The following is a 21,618-nucleotide window of genomic DNA, read 5'->3' as shown; positions in this document are numbered from 1 at the left end:
CACAGAAAACAATTTAATTTCCATATACCATAAAGAGGGTACTGCCAACCCTACTTTTCATTGGAGGAACATTCCAATCACCCATCCTACTCCTTCTAAGAAGTGACTGTAGGCAAGAGGCCTGTAAAAGCCCAGCATCTTACATCACTAAAAGCTCAAAAAGACAGAAAAATAATACAGCTCCCTGTTAATTCTCATGTCATCAGGAAAGTATCACCAACATATGAGACAGGAACATTTAAGTAGCCATAACAAATGAGGTATCTGGGATCTCTCAGAAAATGCCAAGCTGCCCCTCATTTGTCTCCTTATGGTAAAAAGTCCTACTAAATCTATACATGTAAAAACAATTAAGTATCTAACGAATCACTCAAAAAGTCTTTAAAATTTTTATTTATTTTTGAATGAGAGAGAGCGTGAGTGGGGGAGGGGCAGAGAGAGAGAAGGAGACACAGAATCCGAAGCAGGCTCCAGGCTCTGAGCTGTTAGCACAGAGCCGGATGCGGGGCTTGAATTCATAGGACATGAGATTACAACCTGAGTCGAAGTCGGACGCTTAACCAACTGAGCCACCCAGGCGCTCCTTATGAATCATTTTAAGAAGTGAGCATGCTCATAGGAGTTTGCAGGTACCTTTTATACTATACTTCCCCGATTCCCTCCACCCTGCTCCCTGCTTCTGTGATCAGAAATCAATAGCTATAAAACTTGGAATCTTCAAAAACACACCAGACACCAGATTGGATAAGGCTGTGCTTTATTACATGCATAATTACAAATCTGTGCTAAGTGAAAATGTATAAAGCAATGGCGACCCGGGTTTATACCACACAGAGAAAGGGCTGGACAATCCCATTAACCCTTCTGCCAATGTCCATTACATTGCCTTTAACATGATTGTTTCCATTTCTTATGATTTGCATAGCACTTACTTGTCAAAGTACTTTCCATTCATTGTCTCAGTTTATCCTCACAACAACCCTGTGAGGTAGGTAGGGCAATTAACACTATCCCCATTTTGCAGATGGGAACACTGAGGCACAGAGCGGTTAAGATCTCGAGGCTAGTTAGTAGAAGCATAAGGAATAGAAACCAGGTCTCCTAACTCCCCAGCCTATGTCTTCCTTTTTAGACTATGTTGCTATGCATGACTAGGGAGCAAAATGAAGTGAGCAGTAAGCTATAGCTTTGGTACCGGCTGTGCCTATGAACGGGGACCAACATCTCCATAAGCTAGAATAAAGCTAAGAAAGCATGACTTAAGGGTTGGCAACACTCCAATAAATAATTGCTCTGAACAGCTAAGCACCAAGCTTCCTAGGGAAACTTGGGCTATATTAGCTTTGGTTGATGCTAGTTTCTGTATTTGCCTAGCTACTGCTGATATCTACACATTAGCTTCAGTTGAACTTTTACCAACACTTAGGAACTAAAATGTTCAGTCAGACAGGTTTTCTTTGGCTACTGCAGTTGGAGCCGGCCCTACAAATGAGCGTATTACAGAGAATTCATATGTGGCCCATGGGCAGGAACCCAGCTTTTCTTACCTTCCTGGCCTCATCAGCTCACACAATGGGTAATATTTTTCCCAGAGCCAGGAATGAATGAACAGGGGTAAGAGCAGGAGGCTGGCCTTGGTCAAATAGAGAAGAGTCACCATCATGACATCAACATCACCCTTAGGTGACATGACCAGGGTGCTGTCGGTCAGGTCCAACTCCTTTCTGGCCTGTACCTGGTTAGCAGCATAGCTTCAAAAGACAGCTTAAAAGAACAAAATATTAAACATCATTGTTTTAAATCTAGAATGCAATTAATTCTTAATCATTACATAGTCCTAAAGGACCAAATATATAATAAAAATGTAAATACTTATTGAAAAGCTGAGTACTTAAAAGGCAGGGCAATGGGAGAGAAAGGAGGGAGGAAAAAGGATGAAGTGAAATGGAGAATGGAAAATGAGCACTCTTGAAGGACCATGTATTTTGAGGTACACTCAATATGATAATGAGACTGAACATTCCCACCCTGATAAAACCATCTCAGGCCACTCCCTCATCCCCATTTTGCCAGATGGCATTTCACTCACTAAATCCTAGGCTGCTGCTGACTTTCAATACGTTTGGATGAGTAGATGATAATGTTTAGCTCTGACTACTTCATATGTCTGCCTTGAGATGCTAAAGCCCTCAACACTCTCAACAAATACTACTGCTTTGGCCTCTACAGTGGCACAAAGCCCTGTTTGGCCCACCAACTCAGAAGCATCTTCCATTCTCTATTCTCAGAGAGATGCTGTCCTTTCCCCAAGGTTCACATTCAAAACAGCACACTTGCAAACTGAGAAAAATGTGAATTTGTGGATGACAGGAAAAAAAGGTGGGTGGGGGGGAGAAGAGAGAGAAGGAGAGGCAAAGATCATTTTTTAAAAACCATCATATGCTGTTTCTCCTTTTAAAAGGCCAAACTTTGGGCATGCAGTGAGTGCACTCAAAGGCTGAAGACCCTTTGGCTGGAACTGAGAGGTAGGAATTTATGACTGTGGGATTAGGCAGGGTGACTTGATAGGTCCCATCCAAGAAATGTGAACTCTGTACATCGTATACTTTCTTTCCTGGGCAATTTGGCAAAATCGGACTGCATAGTGGAAAAAACAATTTTGTTTCTTACATCACTTTAAAACTTTGCCCAGATCCAGATGTTTAGAAGTGAGACTGCAGCCAGCAAACATTTGTGGAGTAACGTGAAGTTGCTAAACACTTGCTGTTCCAAGAACTTCTCTCCGTGGAGCACACAACTGAAATTGAGGCAGAGCAAAACTGAATGGTCGCCACAGGTCCATTACATTAATTTCACTGCAAATTGACACAACTCCCTGAGCTCTGATCTGAGAAACCCTCACGTTTTTCTTTTTCATACATACATTTCAATAAGTACGTTCTAGGGAGGCTAAAATAGAGATTTAAAAAAATATTTTGCTATCAAAATTCAAGACAATCTACCTAAAGCTTATCATTTAGGCAATGGCAGTAGATGTTGCCCTCCTTTGTGAGCAGATGTCATGGGTCAGCCTTCTCCATAAAAGCCGACTGCCTCCAGCTAAATGTTGCTTTGAGCCTGTCCCTGACATGGAAAACACAGTCTTTGAAAGACCACTCGACTTTTTCTCTACCTGAGGCACATGATCGAGCAGTTTATAAATGCTAGGATGTATGGCTTGGGGCACAGGATGGCCTTCCTCCAACCATCTTGTAAGAACTCATATATTTTCTTACTGGGGCTTTTCCACTGCCACATCCTTCAATTCTCTCCCCAAAGGGAATTCAGGCAAACCCAGAGGTGGTTTAAAAAAAAATCAAGGTTTTAGGACACTTAAGTTCAGACCACATATTTAGACATCAATTTTTTTCAGGACTAAATATCCTACTTCCCATCTACTTTCTAAATTTCTAATTTTTCTCAGGGTTTTCTCAAGCTCAAAATTCTGTGTACCACCCTGAAAAATGTTCTCCTGCTTTCTCTGAACTGATGGGTGGCAACATGGCCAGTCATCAGTAAGTACTTTGGCAATGTAAAACACACTGGCCATTTCAAATTCTCAATATTGTCTTCGCTATCTTCATTAAAAACTCAACTTCAAAAGCTGCACCCCTTGTGATTAAAAAAACAAAAACAAAGATACCATGGGGTAGCAAGTTCACCTTCCTGTTCATCACATCACAACACAAACCAAGATTGAGACCCAATGGAGACAGGTGATTCAAATACTTAAAACCTATAGTATAATATGCCATGATTTCTGTGCATGACATACTCTACTGCATGATGAGTTTTTAAAAATAGATTTGCTCCCCCCACACCTGAATGAGTTCATAACATCATGGTTCAGAGTTACTTCACAGCCTTAGACCACACTAAATCCCCATTCCTTTCTCTTTCTCATGTTCAAATGAAATTGGAGACTTGCTAGAGAAATTTACACTATGCTTGGCTTTTCCTGAAAAGGGGTTCAGTTTCAGCCTCTGGTGCCAAAACAACTGAACTGCTTTGCTGTTCATTCAGCGAATTGATCGTTTGTTCTGCCTACTGGCAAAATCCAAAGTGTCATCAGTGTCAGATTATCCACCAGAGGCTATCAGTTCTTTGGACTATACCACCTCCACTCGACAGTTGGCCTGAACCAGAAGGAAGCTGGGGCCAGAAAAGAGGAGAGTGTCTGAACAAACATCCAAATAGAAACGACCTTGAAAGTGGCCATTAGTTTGCATTTTCAGTCCCTTGCTTCTTTCCCTCCAATGGTATAACCATGCATTACCTGTTTTGGCTTCTTTAATTATTTACATTGAAGACCTGACTATACAAAATATACCAGTTAGACTTTTAATGAACCTGTAGACTCCCACTCTTTTAATGGCTGGATGTCTACGGTATATTTTCCCTCGGAAAATCCTAACTCTCTTGAAGCACTTATTGGCATTCTTTTATAGCTCCTTCCCTTGTGTTGGGCAATTTTCTTTTCTTAATGCCAAAACAGACTAGTTTCAACTCAAATTAATTTGCCAATCACAGATTATCTAGCCTTTTGCCATTGAGGTATGTGGCCATTTGAGGCGACTGACAGACCTCCCTGTATCAGCTTTGTTTGTTGGTTAAGTATGTCCAACTGCTGAATTGGCAATAGCAGAAAGAACATTTTCCTTTGCCTTAAGACAAGAAACTCTTGAGTGTTAAGGTGCTGAGCTAGCAGTCTAGCGGAGAGCTGTAGCCACAATTAGCCAACCTTTGAGCCAAACCATAGGATTGGACATATAATGAATACCATACACTATAGCTACTTCTAGTATATGTGTTACAAGGATTCCTGAGAAGCTGAGGTTAATGGATGAGATTTATCAGGAGTGAGGTATCAAAAGGCTATTATTCTCTGGAGGGCCAATCGGTGCTTAGCATCTAGAAAGTATACCTTGGCACAGTGTTATCTGATTTCTCGAAATAATTCTCTGAAGTAGCACCTTAACACTGGCTCATCTGTCTAAAACCAAAAACAGAGCCTAGAAGAAACACAAAGGCAAACTTAGGCACCCTCCATATCACTGCTGCCCTATGAAATGAGACCAAACTTTTCATTGTCATCAAATACCAGAAATACTAACACTTCCTGTTTTGCAAACTTTAGCTGGACGGCTAATAAGAAAAGATAGGCAGTGAACCAGAAATACACAGATAAGAATGACTTCTATGCAATACACAGGGGTGGTCTGGCACATAGCCTCATCTCATTCAAGGAAATCAGTGGCATGGAAGGGACAAAAGATGTAAAGTGACTGAGTCATGACTATGATAGAATATAACCTAAGGAGTTTTTTCTCTTTCATTAAAATGTTAGAGTGATATACTTTAAAAAAGAAACTCTGGTGACTGCCTTGATATTTGAAAGATAAAAATCAATAAAAGCCTTGGCTGTCCAGTTCTGGGCAATAAAAGAATTTCAGATGTTGGAAAGATAAGAACTAGGGGAAGAAAGAAAAGAAAAGAAAAGAAGGAAAGAAAAAAGAGAAAGAAAGAAAGAAAGAAAGAAAGAAAGAAAGAAAGAAAGAAAGAAAGAAAGAGAAAGAAAGAAAGAAAGAAAGAAAGAAAGAAAGAAAGAAAGAGAAAGAAAGAAAGAAAGAAAGAAAGAAAGAAAGAAAGAAAGAAAGAAAGAAAGAAAGAAAAAGAAATTCTAGATTCAGGGCTCAGCAACTTTTAAAATGAGGAACCCTGAGGTGTTGGGGGAAGGGGTAGGGGACGGGGGGAGGATATCCCTAGTGACTGATGGTTCTAGGCTGGAATGGTGGTGCAAGGGGTGGGGGTGGGGGGTAACAGACTTGTCAAACAGGAAAGGCTGAACTTGCAGCCCTGGCAGTTAAGTCTTGCTGCTGTGGGCATGGGCACAGGAAGGGAGGGAGGCACAGTGGCAGCAACTGGGCTACAGAGCAAAGCCAATGGCTGTGTGTTCCCTCTGGTCCATGTGCCCTAAGATTGCTGAGCCCTGGTTTACAATTTAACTAGCCCTGGAAGTTATTTTTTGAAATCGGAATGATTAACCAGGAATGGCGCTCAATCCCAAAGACAGGACTCAGGACTGAGGAGAGGGAGGGGAAAAGAATGGAGGAAAACAAGGGGTACCAGCTGCACATGGGGACAACAAGAGAAAATGAAACCGGTATCGGAATGATGGTGGTAGCTCTGTGATTCCACCGGGTGTCCCTACAGTGTGATGTTTTTCTACTGCAGTAAAGGTGGTAGAAAATTGAGACAGGCACCTTTTCAATTGGATACAAGCACCTTTGGTGTCACCAGGCCTTGTCCACACCCCTGGGTCTTAGGATGGTTCTGTATTTTATTTAGAATTCTAAGGAACCCCAAGGGAGTCACAGCTGCCTATCCTATTCCAATGCCTCGAATGGATTTGAAAGTACCCCAAGCCTAAATTCATGTTCACAGGGACAACAACTGGCCTGTTATATGTACTTAACACTGGAAGGAGGCATGAGTGCCCAGTTATTTTAGTACTGGTGGTCTTTACGAAGGAATGCATGAGAATGCAGATACAGCTCAGGATCTTCCCTGGTTTATCAGTATGCAGTCCAGATTTGGTTCCCTTTACTATTCTTACATATTCCAGAAGCCTAAAGCACCATCACTCATGGAGGTGGCATCTGGGTAAGAGAATTAGTTGGGACCTCACAAAAAAACGTGAAATTCCTAGTCATTGACTCGGCTTAGAACTTTACTAATCATTCATTTCAAGGAAGCTGGAGAAATCATTCCTTGTTACTAACGAATTCATGGCAAAGTCCTTGTCTACTGGACTAACAAATGCCATCTGGAAAATCACCCTTTTGGCAGACAAGGAGAAAGTTCCATAACTTATCTTTGTGCACTTCAAAAGAGTACCAGGAACAAGCAAGCTATAAAAGTCAACCTCTCTAAATTTGTTTAGAGGAGGTTAACCAAAGCAGCATTGTCTTATAATCAGATATTAACATACACATACACACACACAAACTAATAATGCTAAATATTGTAACAGGAACAAGAAAACATTTGAACTGAATTTTCACAGTCTGAAAAACAGCATTACTATTTTCCTTCTGGCTTTCCTTTCTGTGTTCGGAAAAGCAAAGCCCCTTAGTTTACACTTCATCTTCCACCAATGACAGAGTCCAAAAAAGTGACTTGGTCATGAGCTTTCTGCAGGCTATAGGTCAGGACGGTTGGAATTTTTCTTGCATAGTTTTCAGTGATTGCATATTGGCTAACAATTATGTTTTAAATTAAAAAAAATGTTAAAGAATTAAACCCTAGCAATCTTGTTTATTCTCTCATGAAATCTTCCTAATGCGATATCACAGAAGCCTAACTGTATTTTCTCCTAAAGAGAAGATTAAATTCCAGAGATTATGTAGTGCAACTGGTTAACTTATAGGAAAGAGACAACACACTAATATAACTTCACCATCCAAATATGGGAAATGTGTTTTGGGTACCCAGTAAATAAAATACATCCATGGTCTGCAATGTCCTTCCTGTTTTATATCCAGCACAACCCTGTGAATCTAGTTGAAGAGAATGGAGTCAGGATCTTGGTTCGCCATCTGTGCTATATGCTTTAGCACATCCTTTTTGGTAATGATTCCAAGCAATCGCCTAAAAGAAAACAAGGCAACAAAACAAAAACAAATCGGTAGTTAACATTCTCAATGGTGATGCTTTTCCTCCTCAGGCCTTTTCAACTTTGTCTTCAAACACTAACTGCAACTTACAGTGTTATGTGTGCCCAGCAAATGGGACAGCACATGGGTCCCTAAACAGGCTGCAGACATTTCTGCTTCACATCTCACATCTTGCTATTTCCTCTGCTTTAAATATTCCCTACGTATCTGAACCTTATCTCCTGCCACTCAGTTCAAATGCTGCTCTTCCAGAACACCCTCTCTGATCCTACAGGCCAGCAATGACCGTGACCCCCTTGCAGCAACGGCATGATCTACACACTTGTCTTGTTTGCTGTTGTGGAATGCATGCTCCTGTGTTCTTAGGTTCCCTGTGACACTGTGCACTCCTTGAGGGCAGAGAAGGGCCTTATTCACTTTTGTGTCTCTATGGAGTCTAGTGGAATACCTTCTTGCATGAAGTAGGGGATTCAGTAAATGTTGAATGAATCAGTTAGGGAAAGTCCCCTTGCTGATTTCAATCCTGCAAGACATCTGTTACAACATTTAGAAATTTTAGAGAGTGAAATTCTCATATAATTGCTGGATTGGCATACCATGTTTAGAAAAAAATCCACCCTTCTCCTCAACTTCCCTTCTTTTCCAATAAAAATAGCAGGGCTTCCTTTACTGCATAAGAAATATCCCTGAAAGAAAGAGCCTTGGCCTTGGGAGTCAGAAGACTTGTGTTTAAAGCCTCTCCCTACTATATATTGATTGTGGGCTCTTGTGTAAATCTTTAAACCTCACTGAAACTTGGCTTTATCATCCTCCAATGATAACAGCACAGGTATCATAAGGACCAAATACTATACGAATAATACCTAATATCATTATAATTTTGGTGCTGTCTCTTCACAAGAACACAGCCATTTCCTTTGTGGGGGAGGGGCCGTGTTATTTATAATGTGCCGCCAGCAGTTCACATTTCCCAATCACACTTTCTTCCCCAAACTCCTTTTCCATTAATCATGATGATAAAAGAAACACATCTGTCTTCATCTCGGAGCTTCAAAAGGCCCTATACATGCTACTAATGTTCAGATGAATTGGGTTCTTCTTTCTCTCTCTACACTCTTTCCTCCCATGATCCAATTTGCCTTCACCAAAGAGCTCTCACCCATTGTGCGTAACCAGGCACTGCCGCAGTCCCAGCTTGCGGAAGATATCCACTACAATCTCCATGGGTGTAAGGTCAGTCACAGTGAAGGGGCTGAGATCCAGGATGTTCCGAAGCTTTAGGGTGGGTGGTGTGTATGGTGGCATTGGAGGAGAATGCTCAGTGAAATAAATGATGGAAGTGCTCACAACTCCATCCTGTTTTTTGCGAGCATTTTCTATTTGAGAAGTAGAAAAAAAAAGTTGAAAATAGAAGTGCCAGTTCAATCCTTCTGGCCCCTCATTGGTCCTGTCCTCCCTGTGTCGTCCCCCATTTTGCACATATTTATTTTATTTCCATAGTGGATTCCATTATCCCCTTTCTGAAATCCTTACCGATTGAAATGATGAGATCTCTTCGGAGAACAAAACCCACAAGTCTTTGGGATTCCCGGGACACCACCACTGGGAAGCCACTATAAGTGGTTTCACTGATGATAGTCTCTACATCTTCCACGGTCATGCTGTCCTGAGTAAGGACAGTCAATAAAGGATCATTTCTACGGGGTTTCATCACATCCATTGCCAGGGTCTTATGAGCAAACTCTTCTTTGGCTTCAAGAAAGGGGTAACCATTGAGACGAATGTGGGCATCATAGATGCCCTCCCGCCCCAGAGCATCTGCCACCCACTTGCTTGTCATGGCTGCAGCCATCAGAGGCACAATGTACTCCAAGCCACCAGTTAGTTCAAACATTATGACAACGAGAGAAACAGTCATCCGAGTCACCCCACCTACAAGGAAACAGATACAAGCTACTAAAAACAGAAGTCCAGATTCATTACAATTAAGGGCCTGTGACAGGAGCCCATCCAGGCAAAGCCCATGTACCAGAAGCATTGCTAAAAGGAGGTCTCACCTATAACTGCACAGCGGCTGGGTTAAAGTAAGTTTATAATGGATGTGAGTCAGATTTCTCAAAATAATATCTATAAAAGCACCAGATGCCATCTGGATTTTTCTTCTTTTGTTTTTTTTTGTGTGCTGCTTTCTCCCCCCTAATTAGAAAAGTAATTGCAAAAGATATCCACAATTGGTATAACACTGCTAGGACTATAGGTTCTCTGGAATGTACAGGCCATTGTAGGAAATTCAAACATTGTTTTTAAGTATATAAAAGAAAGTCATTATCCATAAGCTCACTGCCTAGAAATAAGCAGAGTGAAAATTTGGAATGACTTTTTCAAGTTTTTCGCTATGCAAAAATATGTATTTGTAGGTAGGTGAGCTCATATTATATGTTTAATTCCCCACCATGCTCCCCTCCCCCCACTTTATGTCAGGAACATTTCATATATTATTACAAATTCATTTAACATTGGATTTAAAGATGTTAAATATTAGCATCACATTCAATGGCTATATAGTATAACATTATATGGGTTCACCATAATTTATTTAACCAGTCCCTTACTGTACATATTTAAGTTGATTCCAATTTCTTGCTATCATAAATAATACTGTGATGAACATTCTTGGGCAGATATCCTTATCCGAGTTTCTGATAATTTCCTTAGTAGGATGAAATTTGAGAGTAAAATTACTCTCAAAAGGGAGGAATATAGCTATAGGATAAAGAATGCTTTCTTAAAGCACTTGAAAAATGGCAAACCCAACAGGAAATGGATGCTTAATAAAAAAAAAAAAAAAAAACCTTCAGGGGCACCTGGGTGGCTCAGTAGGTTGAACATCTGCTTTTGATTTCTCAGGTCATGATCTCATGACCTCTGGAGCCCTGCGTCAGGTTCTGTGCTGAGCATGGAGCCTGCTTAAGACTGACTCTCTCTCTCTCTCTCTCTCTCTCTCTCTCTCTCTCTCCTTCTGCCCCTCCTCTGCTCATGTGTGCTTGCTTGTGCTCTCAAACTCTGCAGTCGACTGTGTTTAATATCACACGTCTTTATTCTGTCACCTGTGTGGCAACTTCTTTGAAATCAATGCAAACACTACCCACCTAAGCAGGCTGCAGCCCCAACCATCGCATAAAGTCCAGGGGTGATACAATCTGCTCCTTGACTACACCAGCTATTAAAGATGGCCCAGTCATGGTGGTAATAAGCCAGCTGCTCCATTCCTACTCCTAAAAGTCGGCCTGCTATAGCACCAACAGCCATGCTGGGGATAAACAGGCCAGATGGGATCTGCAAAGAGAAAGCAACAGATGGTTAGTGAGAAATGATGTGCTTGCCTGGCATGTGGTAAGGGCTAGAGGACTGACCCTCTGCGAAGCAAACAGGCCAATGACAATTTAACTATGCACTATGCTAGCAAGTGGCCATAAATATTTGTGTAATGCTACAGGGGCTAGAGGTTCTCTGGGACGCGCAGGCAAGTACGACTGCAAAGAAGCTTACCCTGATTCGGGGTCCATCAGGCAAGAGCCTGAACTCTCCAGACCAACACAGAACTGGAGGCAGAAATTAAGCCTTTCCCAAAGAAAAAGGAAAATAGATGGAGTTTCTCATATATGCAGACATTTTCCCCCAATGCTGAATTCTTATCAACAACAATTACCCTCTATTGACTATCTTCCATGCTCTATGCTGGATACTCCACTAACAAGATTTCCTCAGTTCTTTATAACCACCCCAGGAATAGGCATTATTATTCCCAAATCGCACAGAACTTAAGATTCAGAGAGGTTAAGTAACTCACCCAAGCTCAAGATACAGTAAATACTGGTGCTGGGGTTTAAATGCAATGCTTAAAACCACTCTCATATATTGAATCTTAACCCATTGCTCACATGAAAAGGATGGTACATGAGGTTTCATTTTACTTGGTAACAGTATAAAGACGAAATGATTACATTTTAAAAATGAGGTAGTAACTATGGATTGCATGACTATCCAAAAAACAAAACAAAACAAAACAAAACAAAACCAACAATGACAAAAAAACCCTCTCATCTGTCTCCTGCTCTATTTCTTGACTCAATTTCTTGACTCTTCTCAATTTACTGTGTTAGGGGAAGGAAGTTATGACAAGGGCAAAATCATTGAAACAGCAGATTATTTTTAAATAACTTGTGTTCAATTTTGGAATGCATTTGAATCTGGGTGGGTTTGATGGTCTGACTGTTCACTTTAAAAGAAGGAAGCCGTGAGGAAAAAACAAACAAACAATAAACAAACAAACAACTCAAGAAGCGCAGCAAGACTTTCCAGGGTGTTAGGAAGATGCATGACAATTCAGAGGTTTCTAGCACTGCCTAAACTGAGCGCTTGTCTCTCATTGTCTGGTTTGAATAGAGGGGAATAACTCAGTAGTTGGGTGCTAAAGGAAAGACAAATAATCTAGGAAGGAGGAGGAAAATACCTTAACAAATGTTCCTTTCTGGTTTCTTCTGAAATACAGAAATGATAACAGGTACTGAAAATAAAAGATGCTGGCCTGATGTCTGCTGTTGAGAGTTTCAATATTAACTTGGGATCACCTGTGAAGTTCTCAATACACAGGCACTGATAATGACTGTAAAGAATACATTTAGGTATACATCAGGTTGAACTTGATGAGATTGCTCTTTTAGTGGTCAAAACGGTTGAGTACTGGCTACTTCATTTGGTTCAACTTAATATTTTGCTTTATTGGCAAACTCTAAAGCCACCCTATAAGGACCAAAAACATGTTGGGCAGATATTGTTTTAATACAAAATGCACGTGAATAAATACCTCACCATCCTTTCTGAGGGCAAAATATGTGCTCCACGGAAAAGGAGAAAACATTTCTACTTACATCTCATCATTGAGGTGTGCATTTGGCCTAAAACTAGGCTTAGATAATTTTCGATAGAAGTTCAATTCTCTAGGAAGTTAGGAGGACATGTGGGGGCAAAAAGGGCTTTTGAGGGTGGATGATAAATGTTGTGTGGGGTTGGAAGTGCCACAGGAGCTTTGAAGATTTTATATCTTGTCTTTACCCCTCAAACCCATAGCCACACATATATCCACTGAACATCAAAAGAATCTCCTCACCTTCATGCCAAAGGTGAATATAGTGATGACAATTTTCAGTATGAGTGTCAAGGCCAGCTGCCACATGGCACTGTAGACTCCCACACCAGCCGGTCTGTCAGGCAGTTCACCCCCCTTGCTTGTGTTGAAACGGTTCTCATAGTCACAAAGCTTGGAGGAATCCAGAAGGCCACAGTCATTAAACAGCTCAGAAATGAGCTCACTTGTGCTCATGCGGGTGTATTCATTGGGGAAAGCCAGGATAGCAGTGATGGCTGTCACAACAAGTACCTCTATGACAGGATACTTGCCCAACTGAGTGGTCTTACGCTTCTGACACCAGGCGATGTTGGTGCGGATAAACAAAGCACCCCACAGACCACCAAATATACCCAGCAGAATGAACGGCACAAGCTCAAAGAGATGCCATGGGGTGTGAAACTCCACATAAAACAGAACCAGTCGACTGTTTCCAAATGGATTGATGGAACGTAGAGTAAATGCTGCCACCAAGGCAGCAAAGAATGAACGCCACAACGTTTTGAGGGGGAAATAGTAGCTGACCTGTAAGAAAGAAGGTGGGAAAGCAAACTTAGAGCAGTATGCAGACACAGTTCCAGGTGAAAAGCTGGTGCTGCAGGAATGAGAGCTCAGGACAAAAAAACTGCCCAGAGATCTCTGGTCACGTGGTAAAACACAGAGTTGATCAGAGAGCTTTGGGACTGCACCATACATACACACTGGCCAGAATTCCTGATCCAAAAGCAACATGCATGTCCTACAGACAGTTAAAAGTAGTTACCTCTTCTAGGCTGAATAACACTCCACCGATCGGTGCCCCAAAGGCTACGGATACACCAGCTGCTGCTGCAGCCGACAAGACCTACAATCCAAAACTCAAAATTAGTGACAGAAATAATGCCACCTTTCTTCTGTCAATCGCATGTTTAAAAGGAACGTTAGTGGTTGACATTTCTTTTAAAACTTTACATGCTCTGTAACCAGTTTATCAAAGACAAAATTCAATTTATATTTATTTGAGAGCAAACACTGCATGCTAAATTTTGAACACAGTTCAAATGCTTGAACAGGCAAAGGGTCTTTCCTCTGTAATTAATTCAGGCATGTACTTTATTCCACATCATGCCCCCCAGCCCCAATACTCTCCATTCACTAATGAAATTGAGTTTGTAGACCTAGGAACCACCTAAATGAAGAATTTTCAGTGATGTATTTACACAGCACTCTCTGTTAAGGAATGCCTTTTAAACGAGAGTTTAGAGAAGGCTGTGATGATACAAAACTGAAATAACAATTGGCTCACATCTATTCAGGAGATGCAAATATTCATACAATGGGTAGTTGGGGTTTCCTGTACTATGTGCCCTACTCCATACATAGTGACCTGTGGAAAAAGAAATAGGGAGGCAACTAGAAGCAACTAGAAGCAAGGAGATAGATTTTGAAGGGAAGAGAAGATCTAAGGGTGTTTCAATGTGGCAATGAAAAGGGCTAGGTGGAAGAGGAAGAGGAAGGGGAAGAAGCTATCAGGGGGAAATAAAAAGGGACAAGGAGACAGAGAAAGAGAGCAAGTAATATACTTAGCCCTACCTTTGTAGGCAGGCATATGCATGTGCATGTAAAATATGCATGAAAAACACACCGAATTAATGGGAAGAAAAGGTCCTTTCATTAGATTCTGGTTGCTGTGGAGTGAGAAGTGATTTGTACTCATAAGGAAAATTTTTAAAAGAAAGTTTAGGGGCGCTTGGGTGGCTCCATCAGTTAAGCATGTGACTCTTGATTTTGGCTCAGGTCATGATTTCACAGATCTTGAGATCGAGCCCCACATCAGGCTCTGTGTGCTGACTGTGTGGGGCCTGCTTGGGATCCTCTCTCTCCCTCCCTCTCTCTGCCCCTCCCCCACTCATGCATGCATGCTCTCTCTCAAAATAAATAAACATTAAAAAATAAAGATGATTAAAAATTAAGAGTTTTTGAAGAATAAAATGGTTCTTGGCAAAATAAATAGGCAGGTTTCTCTGGGCAGGATGGTGCAGGGCAGGAAAATGAAGGGGAGGAAGGAGTGAGACGTCCAGGGCTAACTTGGGAGGACTTCAAAATCCACAGCTATATATTGGCTTTCATTGAAAGCATTTCAGTGACTGTTTGGGATGAATTATGAGAAAAAAGAAAGAATCGTGGTGGCTAGTTTGCTTCAATTTTTTTTTGTTGACCGAGTGGAGTCTGTCCATGCCCTTCCTTCTCAAATCCCTATTCTACCTTCAAGCATCTGCCCACTTTGACAAGGCCCCAGGACACAAAAGGGTGGCTGCCGATGGTGAGAACAACAGGAAGAAATAACTGGAAAGTCTAAAATAAACAATAGGAAGTGAGCTCAAGATGGAAATATTCCTGGGTCTAGTTAAAGGAATAAATGACATCTGTACAGAGAAATAGCCCAAACTCCCTCTCATAAGGAACTACTCCCCTTCTATAAGGAACTACTTGAACAGAAATGCCAATTTTATGGAATGAAAGTAACTGGCAATCTGTAGTTTCAAAGTCACCCCTGCCCAGGCAAAACCAGCAGCAATCAACACTTTACTCTTGACAGTTAAAATGTTTTTTTTCCATCTCTTTAGCTTCTGTCATGCATTATTACCATCCAACAACCTCAGCAATTGAATACTGCCTTTATGCCCTTCTACCATTTGACAGGTAGCTAAACAAGTTACTCAGATCTCCCTCTCCCTCTCTCTCTCCTGCTCACCTTCTTCTCCTGCCAGAAACATTCCCCCTTGAACTATCAAAATGTATTCCATATTTGAAGTTTCAACATCTTTGAGCTTCCTTCTGGGCCTTATGGTTTATTTTGTTTTGTTTGGTTTTCAGAATAAATCACTAGGTTCCCATTTTGTGAAAAATCCTTTCTAATGAGATGACCTTGGCCATGACCCATTTCATATGTGATTTCTTTGTAATTCAAGGAAAATAGAGCAAGAACCATTATTTTCTTAAATCCTTCATTATATCAGGATAAAAGTAACCAATGACTTGGAACATTTTTAAAAACTGCTCTTCCTCTTCAAAATGATATACGTTAGCAACTACATAAACATGAGAACCACTACAGAGATGTTGTGGCAGGACTACTCTGGTGGGATTGAGGCAGAAGGCAGAGAGAGATCCAATACATAGAGAAACTCATTCAGTGTGGCAGTAGGTAGAAATAAAAGATGAAAAAGCTGGCATCTGAAACAGGCTGAGTTCATATTCGTTCACAGGAATAAACGACTGCTTCTAAAAATCTACTATTATTTTTGTAACTTATTTTGTAATAGAAACAACACATACTTGTATAGTTATATATAGTAAAAGTTATTATAAAGTCCTTCACTACCACCTCACTTCCCCACTCACTGCAGGTAGACATTTTTAATAGTTTGTAGTAAAACCACTTTCCAGACATTTTCTTTCTAGGTGCACATTTACATAATTAAAAAAAAAAACATTAATTGAATTATTATTTGTATGCATTGTTCCAAAACTGGCTTTTGAAAATGAATGATATTTTATAGCCATAATTCCATGTCAATGTACATAAGGCTCTCTTTTTTTAACGACTGCACAATATGCTACAGCATGGACAGAATACTGTTTATTCAAATCAGTCCCATTGATGGACATTGCGATGGTTTCATTTTCTCATGATATTGACAAATGCTGCACATGAACTATTCCCAAATGCATACCTTTGTGCACATACACACACGCTAGGATGTCTGTAGGTTAAATTCCTAGAGGTAGAGCTGCTGGGTCAAAGGGTGTCTGTGTTGACATTGGGAGAATCCCCAAATTCTCATCCCTAAGACTGTTCCATTTATGCTCTCACCAACAAAGAAACTACTTGGGCCACCTGTTCTTACCTCTCTGCGCTTGGCCTCATTCTTCCTGTATTTGTTGAAGCAGTGGCACAGGATGTTCCCACAGCAGCAAGCCACGTGCACTAGGGGGCCCTCTTTGCCCAAGCTCAAGCCTGATGACACGGCCAGCACCAACGTGATGGTTTTGATAATCAGGGTCCACTTACCCAAATAGCCCCTAATAATAAAACCACTCAAGATAGTTTTTATCTGCGGGCCAAAAACAGAGAGACTGAATATAGGCTAAGCAAGTAAGCAAGGCTGGGAAGCAATAATCCGGACCTCATTATAGAAACTGCACCTTTTGAACAAATGACCTATAAATGTTTGACCTACAGTGACCCTAATTTGGGAGGAAGCCTGGGAGCCCAGGAAAGCAAGAACTGTTCTTTAAGATTTCATGTTCCTTATATTTTGGGGGGCCATGTGTTAGCTGGGCAAGGGAGTACAAGCATGGGAGTCTGTGTATATGGAGAAGAGGGGCAGGGAGGGGGGTGTTTTCCTTACTTATATCCTTATAGGCAAGTATAGCCTTGATTCTCTGCCAAAGAAATTTATAACTATGACTTGGTCAGGAAACAGAGAGGGGTAAGGTCATCTGGGCAACCTCAAATCTCAGTGGTTTCAGTCACTGTCAAGCAATCTAAACCCAAAGTAGTTAGAAACAGGATTTCAACTACCTTCCTAGCCTGAATCATATTGTAGGAAATGTAGCAAAATAGCTTTGTTTCTTCAACTCTAACAAAGTTGACAATACCACTACTTTTTCAGGCCAGGATCTTGGGACCCTGGGAGCTTCTTGGGTAGGGAGTGGGGGTTGGTCTTCAAGGGGCCTAATTCACCAGGAACCCCCAGGGGGGCTAGGAATCAACTCCCTTTAGTTTCCAGGTGGCCCAGACTGAGAGAAGACTTGTGGAAAGACCTAGAGAGACTCTAGATTTCCTCAGAGTCTGATCCTGTTTTATATTCAAATTGTGGTATATGCTGGAATACATACTAAAGGCTTTTAACCAGGAAGGAATCATTATTGTCACCATTTATAAACCACTTGAGAGACTTACCTCAGGAATTCCGGAGCCACAGGCATAAGGCGCAAATACCTTGACAAGAGACACGGCAAGGAAGGCAAATAGGAGAGCCCAGAGGACGTACATGAAATAATTGACTATGTAGGCAAAGGCTCCCTGGAACAAGGGAAAAGAAAGAAGCTTGTTTTAGTGAGGCACGCCGCCCTTCTGAGTAATCGGTTTTCGGGAAAGGAGATCAGAAAGAAAAAGACCAGTATTAAATAGCTCAAGATGTTCCTTCCAGCATTGTCAGAAAGGCAATACTGAAATAGTGTCAGCCCACTTGGTACTGAAAAAGAGAGGATTTGCTACACCCAAAGGAAACCAACACCAGCTTCTAAGGATGGACAAAAATGAAGAACGAACAAAAACCTGAAGCAAACTCCTGTTCCTTATGAACACTTTGATAGGTTTTGTAGTCAAATATATATTATTTTATGCCAATTTTATTAAGAGTCTTGAAAGCTCTTTTACTGGAATGGCTGAACTTTGGCTACACATTTGAGGTGAAGACCAGCTGGCTACCTACATTGGTGTCAAATTCTCATAGGAGGTTAGAGTGTTGAAAATTCCTGAGTGTTTTTTCTTTAAATACACAGTTCAGTTCTATAGAGAATCACCACATCTTTGCAAGAGTTTTGCTATCACAGACTCAGCAACAAGAATATGCAAGTGGAAAGTTTCAGGCTCTGACCATAAAACGAAACCAGTGAGACACCAGCTGTCCCAAAGAATAAAACAGCAACAGCTATTTCTAAAATGGAGAGAATACACTTTTGAGACTATCCTCCTATGATAATGAAGATGGCCAGAAAATAAATCTAATTTTGACCACGAATAAGGAGTCACCAACATAAAGGGCTTACAAACAGTTACATCTTACAAAGAAAGCTATTTTGAACATTAGGAGAGAATGCTTACTGATAAAAATATTAGAAGTTGAAACTCGCTCAAAGTATATGAAACACAACTCACTGGACTTCTGATTTAAACATAAAACGTAATTAAAATAATTCACTGACCTAGAGAAGGAGAGCCAAACTGCTCAGATTTTTTTTTTCTGAGTTATAGCTTTGACACAACTTTTCCATTAGTTTAGTCCCTCAGAGGAATAGATAATTGCTCTCTCTTGGCCTTTCAAATGAAGCTAGGGAGGAAGAAGGCTCCAGAGGGGGGAAACAGAGAGAGAGAGGGAATGGAAAGGCAAGTAGCTAAAACTGACTAGAGGCAGAGACCTGGAGGCCAAGTTCTTGGCAGGAGAACTCAGAATCTAGAAGACTCTCTCCAGGCAAGGATTTCATTCATTAAAAAACAAAAACAAAAACAAAAACAGAAACAACCAGCCAGAGAAATCTGTCATTTGAGCAAATCTCAAGTTCCAGTTTGAATGCTACAGTTGGAATACTTAAACACATGTGCAAGGCTATAACAGGGTAGCACAGGGGAGCCTTGTGGTAATGGAACAATAGTTCTATGTCTTGATTGTGGTGGTGATAACACAAACCTACACGTGGTAACACTGCAGAGAACTACACACACACACACACACACACACACACACACACACACACACACATCTATGTGTGTAAAACTGGTGAAATAAAGTCTATGGATCATATTCTTATTTCACCACTGATCAAAAAAACGCAAGGGGATCGATCACACACACACACACACACACACACACACACACACACACTCACCCTGAATTCCAGGGCTTCTCAAACTTTTCTACCCAAGTATTCCTAATCTAGGAGAGAGGGTTGGGGGTAGGACACTCAGGAGCAGAGCTGAAACATAGATTGTTTAATATTAATGAACATGGGACTTCTGCATTCCTTTGTAATTAAATGTAATTTCAAAAAAAAAATATTCAGGAAAAAAACCCTGATATTCTGAGAAGGCACACAGCATTTATTTTGTGGTTTCACCCACCGGCTGGCACACAGACCTTACTCTAGTTTGAGAAGGATAGATCTAAACCCTCTCACACATATGGTATGTGTCTAACCCTTTTATTGAGCTCTTTCCCTAAGCCAATGTGTACAGTCATATAGGTACATAAACACTCTGATTTCTGATTTTATTATTTTCCTATCCTTCTTTTCCCTTGACTGTGTGTATGTATGCGTGCACACAAACACACACACACACCATTTCAAATCGTCTATGGACCAAAGTAGGAATAAAAATGCATTCTAAGGGCACCTGGGTGGCTCAGTCGGTTGAGCGTCCGACTTCGGCTCAGGTCATGATCTCACAGCTTGTGGGTTCGAGCCCCGCGTCGGGCTCTGTGCTGACTGCTCAGAGCCTGGAGCCTGTTTCTGATTCTGTGTCTCCCTCTCTCTCTGAGCCTCCCCCATTCATGCTCTGTCTCTCTCTGTCTCAAAAATAAATAAAACGTTAAAAAAAATGCATTCTAAATATATAAATAGGGGTGCCTGGGTGGCTCAGTTGGTTGGGCGTCCGACTTCAGCTCAGGTCATGATCTCACAGTCTGTGAGTTCGAGCCTCGCATCGGGCTCTGTGCTGACAGCTCAGAGCCTGGAGCCTGCTTCAGATTCTGTGTCTCCCTCTCTCTCTGCCCCTCCCCTGCTCATGCTCTGTCTCTGCCTCAAAAATAAATAAAAACATTAAACAAATTAAAAAAAATAAATGTATAAATAAATATCCTAGTCTTGTCTCAGTCACTTCGCCAACAGAGTAAATGAGTAGTAAGCTGAGATGGTACCTGTCTTAGTTGGTGGAAGAAATGGGAATTAAGAGTTGCTTTGTTCTGTTTTGTGGGTTTTTGTTTTTAGTAGGGGAGATCCAACAAACAACCCACATGGTAATAATAGAAAGGGAAGGAACTGAAAAACAAAGTCACTTTTATATTGAAAAATGTATGCTAGGAGACAAGGACAAATGAAATATTGATTTAATCTCCAAAGCAGGCTATGGGCAATTTTATTCCTGCATTTCTGTTATTTTGATATGGAATGTATTCCTTTTTTAAAAAATGTTCTAATGCAATTCTCAGGGGAAAATTACTTTTGGAGTCTATACAATGGATACATTTTTAACCCACTCCATCTTAGTCAGAAATTATAGCGTGCCTGTTGGCTGGCTCTGACATTTTTACTGGAATTATTAGAGAAAGACAGATTCAGTCACACTGTGTACTAACAACTGAGAAGAAACACCAGGACTGTTTTAAAAAAAAAAAGCAAAACTTTTAAGCCACTATGTAAGCATCAAATGATTCCACATGGCAGAAGAGATGGATGGAAATAGGGCTGCGCTTAAACCACAGAGAAAGGCAGCTGGCACTGGTTCTCCTTTTCATGAAAAGGAAAATGGGGGCACATTCCACAATTGTCATGAGTACAGTATAAGAAATGAAGCAAATGTGGGGCACCTGGGTGGCTCAGTCGGTTAAGCGTCCGACTTTGGCTCAGGTCATGATCTCATGGTCTTTTTTTTTTTTTAATGTTTTTATTTTATTTTTGAGACAGAGAGAGACAGAGCATGAGCAGGGGAGGGGCAGAGAGAGAGGGAGACACAGAATCCAAAGCAGGCTCCAGGCTCTGAGCTGTCAGCACAGAGCCCAACACGGGGCTTGAACTCACAGACTGTGATATCATGACCTGAGCCGAAGTCGGATGCTTAACCGACTGAGCCACCCAGGCACCCCAATCTCACAGTCTTTGAGTTCAAGCCCCACATTGGGCTATGTGCTGACAGCTCAGAGCCTGGAGCCTGCTTCAGATTCTGTCTCC

The 21,618-nt window shown here is 41.1% G+C and overlaps 1 protein-coding gene across 4 annotated transcripts in view; it reads right to left on the bottom strand.

Annotated features, from left to right (window-relative positions):
• Positions 1 to 5,776: 5,776 nt before the first annotated feature.
• The window catches only part of CLCN5 (chloride voltage-gated channel 5), a 180,385-nt gene continuing 164,543 nt past the window's right edge, over positions 5,777 to 21,618 (bottom strand). For all 4 annotated transcript variants that reach the window (XM_042974411.1, XM_042974412.1, XM_015541048.2 and 1 more), the window contains 8 exons: positions 17,852 to 17,974; positions 16,794 to 17,000; positions 13,667 to 13,747; positions 12,886 to 13,428; positions 10,865 to 11,051; positions 9,249 to 9,647; positions 8,875 to 9,091; positions 5,777 to 7,689 (listed from right to left, as the gene is read on the bottom strand). In XM_042974411.1, coding sequence (XP_042830345.1) covers positions 7,599 to 7,689; positions 8,875 to 9,091; positions 9,249 to 9,647; positions 10,865 to 11,051; positions 12,886 to 13,428; positions 13,667 to 13,747; positions 16,794 to 17,000; positions 17,852 to 17,974 — 1,848 coding nt within the window. In that variant the 3' untranslated portion in view covers positions 5,777 to 7,598. The remainder of the gene's footprint in view (positions 7,690 to 8,874; positions 9,092 to 9,248; positions 9,648 to 10,864; positions 11,052 to 12,885; positions 13,429 to 13,666; positions 13,748 to 16,793; positions 17,001 to 17,851; positions 17,975 to 21,618) is intronic.

This window comes from Panthera tigris, chromosome X (genome assembly GCF_018350195.1).
Source record: "Panthera tigris isolate Pti1 chromosome X, P.tigris_Pti1_mat1.1, whole genome shotgun sequence".
NCBI classification, from domain to species: Eukaryota; Metazoa; Chordata; class Mammalia; order Carnivora; family Felidae; genus Panthera; species Panthera tigris.
The sequence above is the reverse complement of the archived record's forward strand: the minus strand, read 5'-3'. Positions and strand labels throughout refer to the sequence as shown.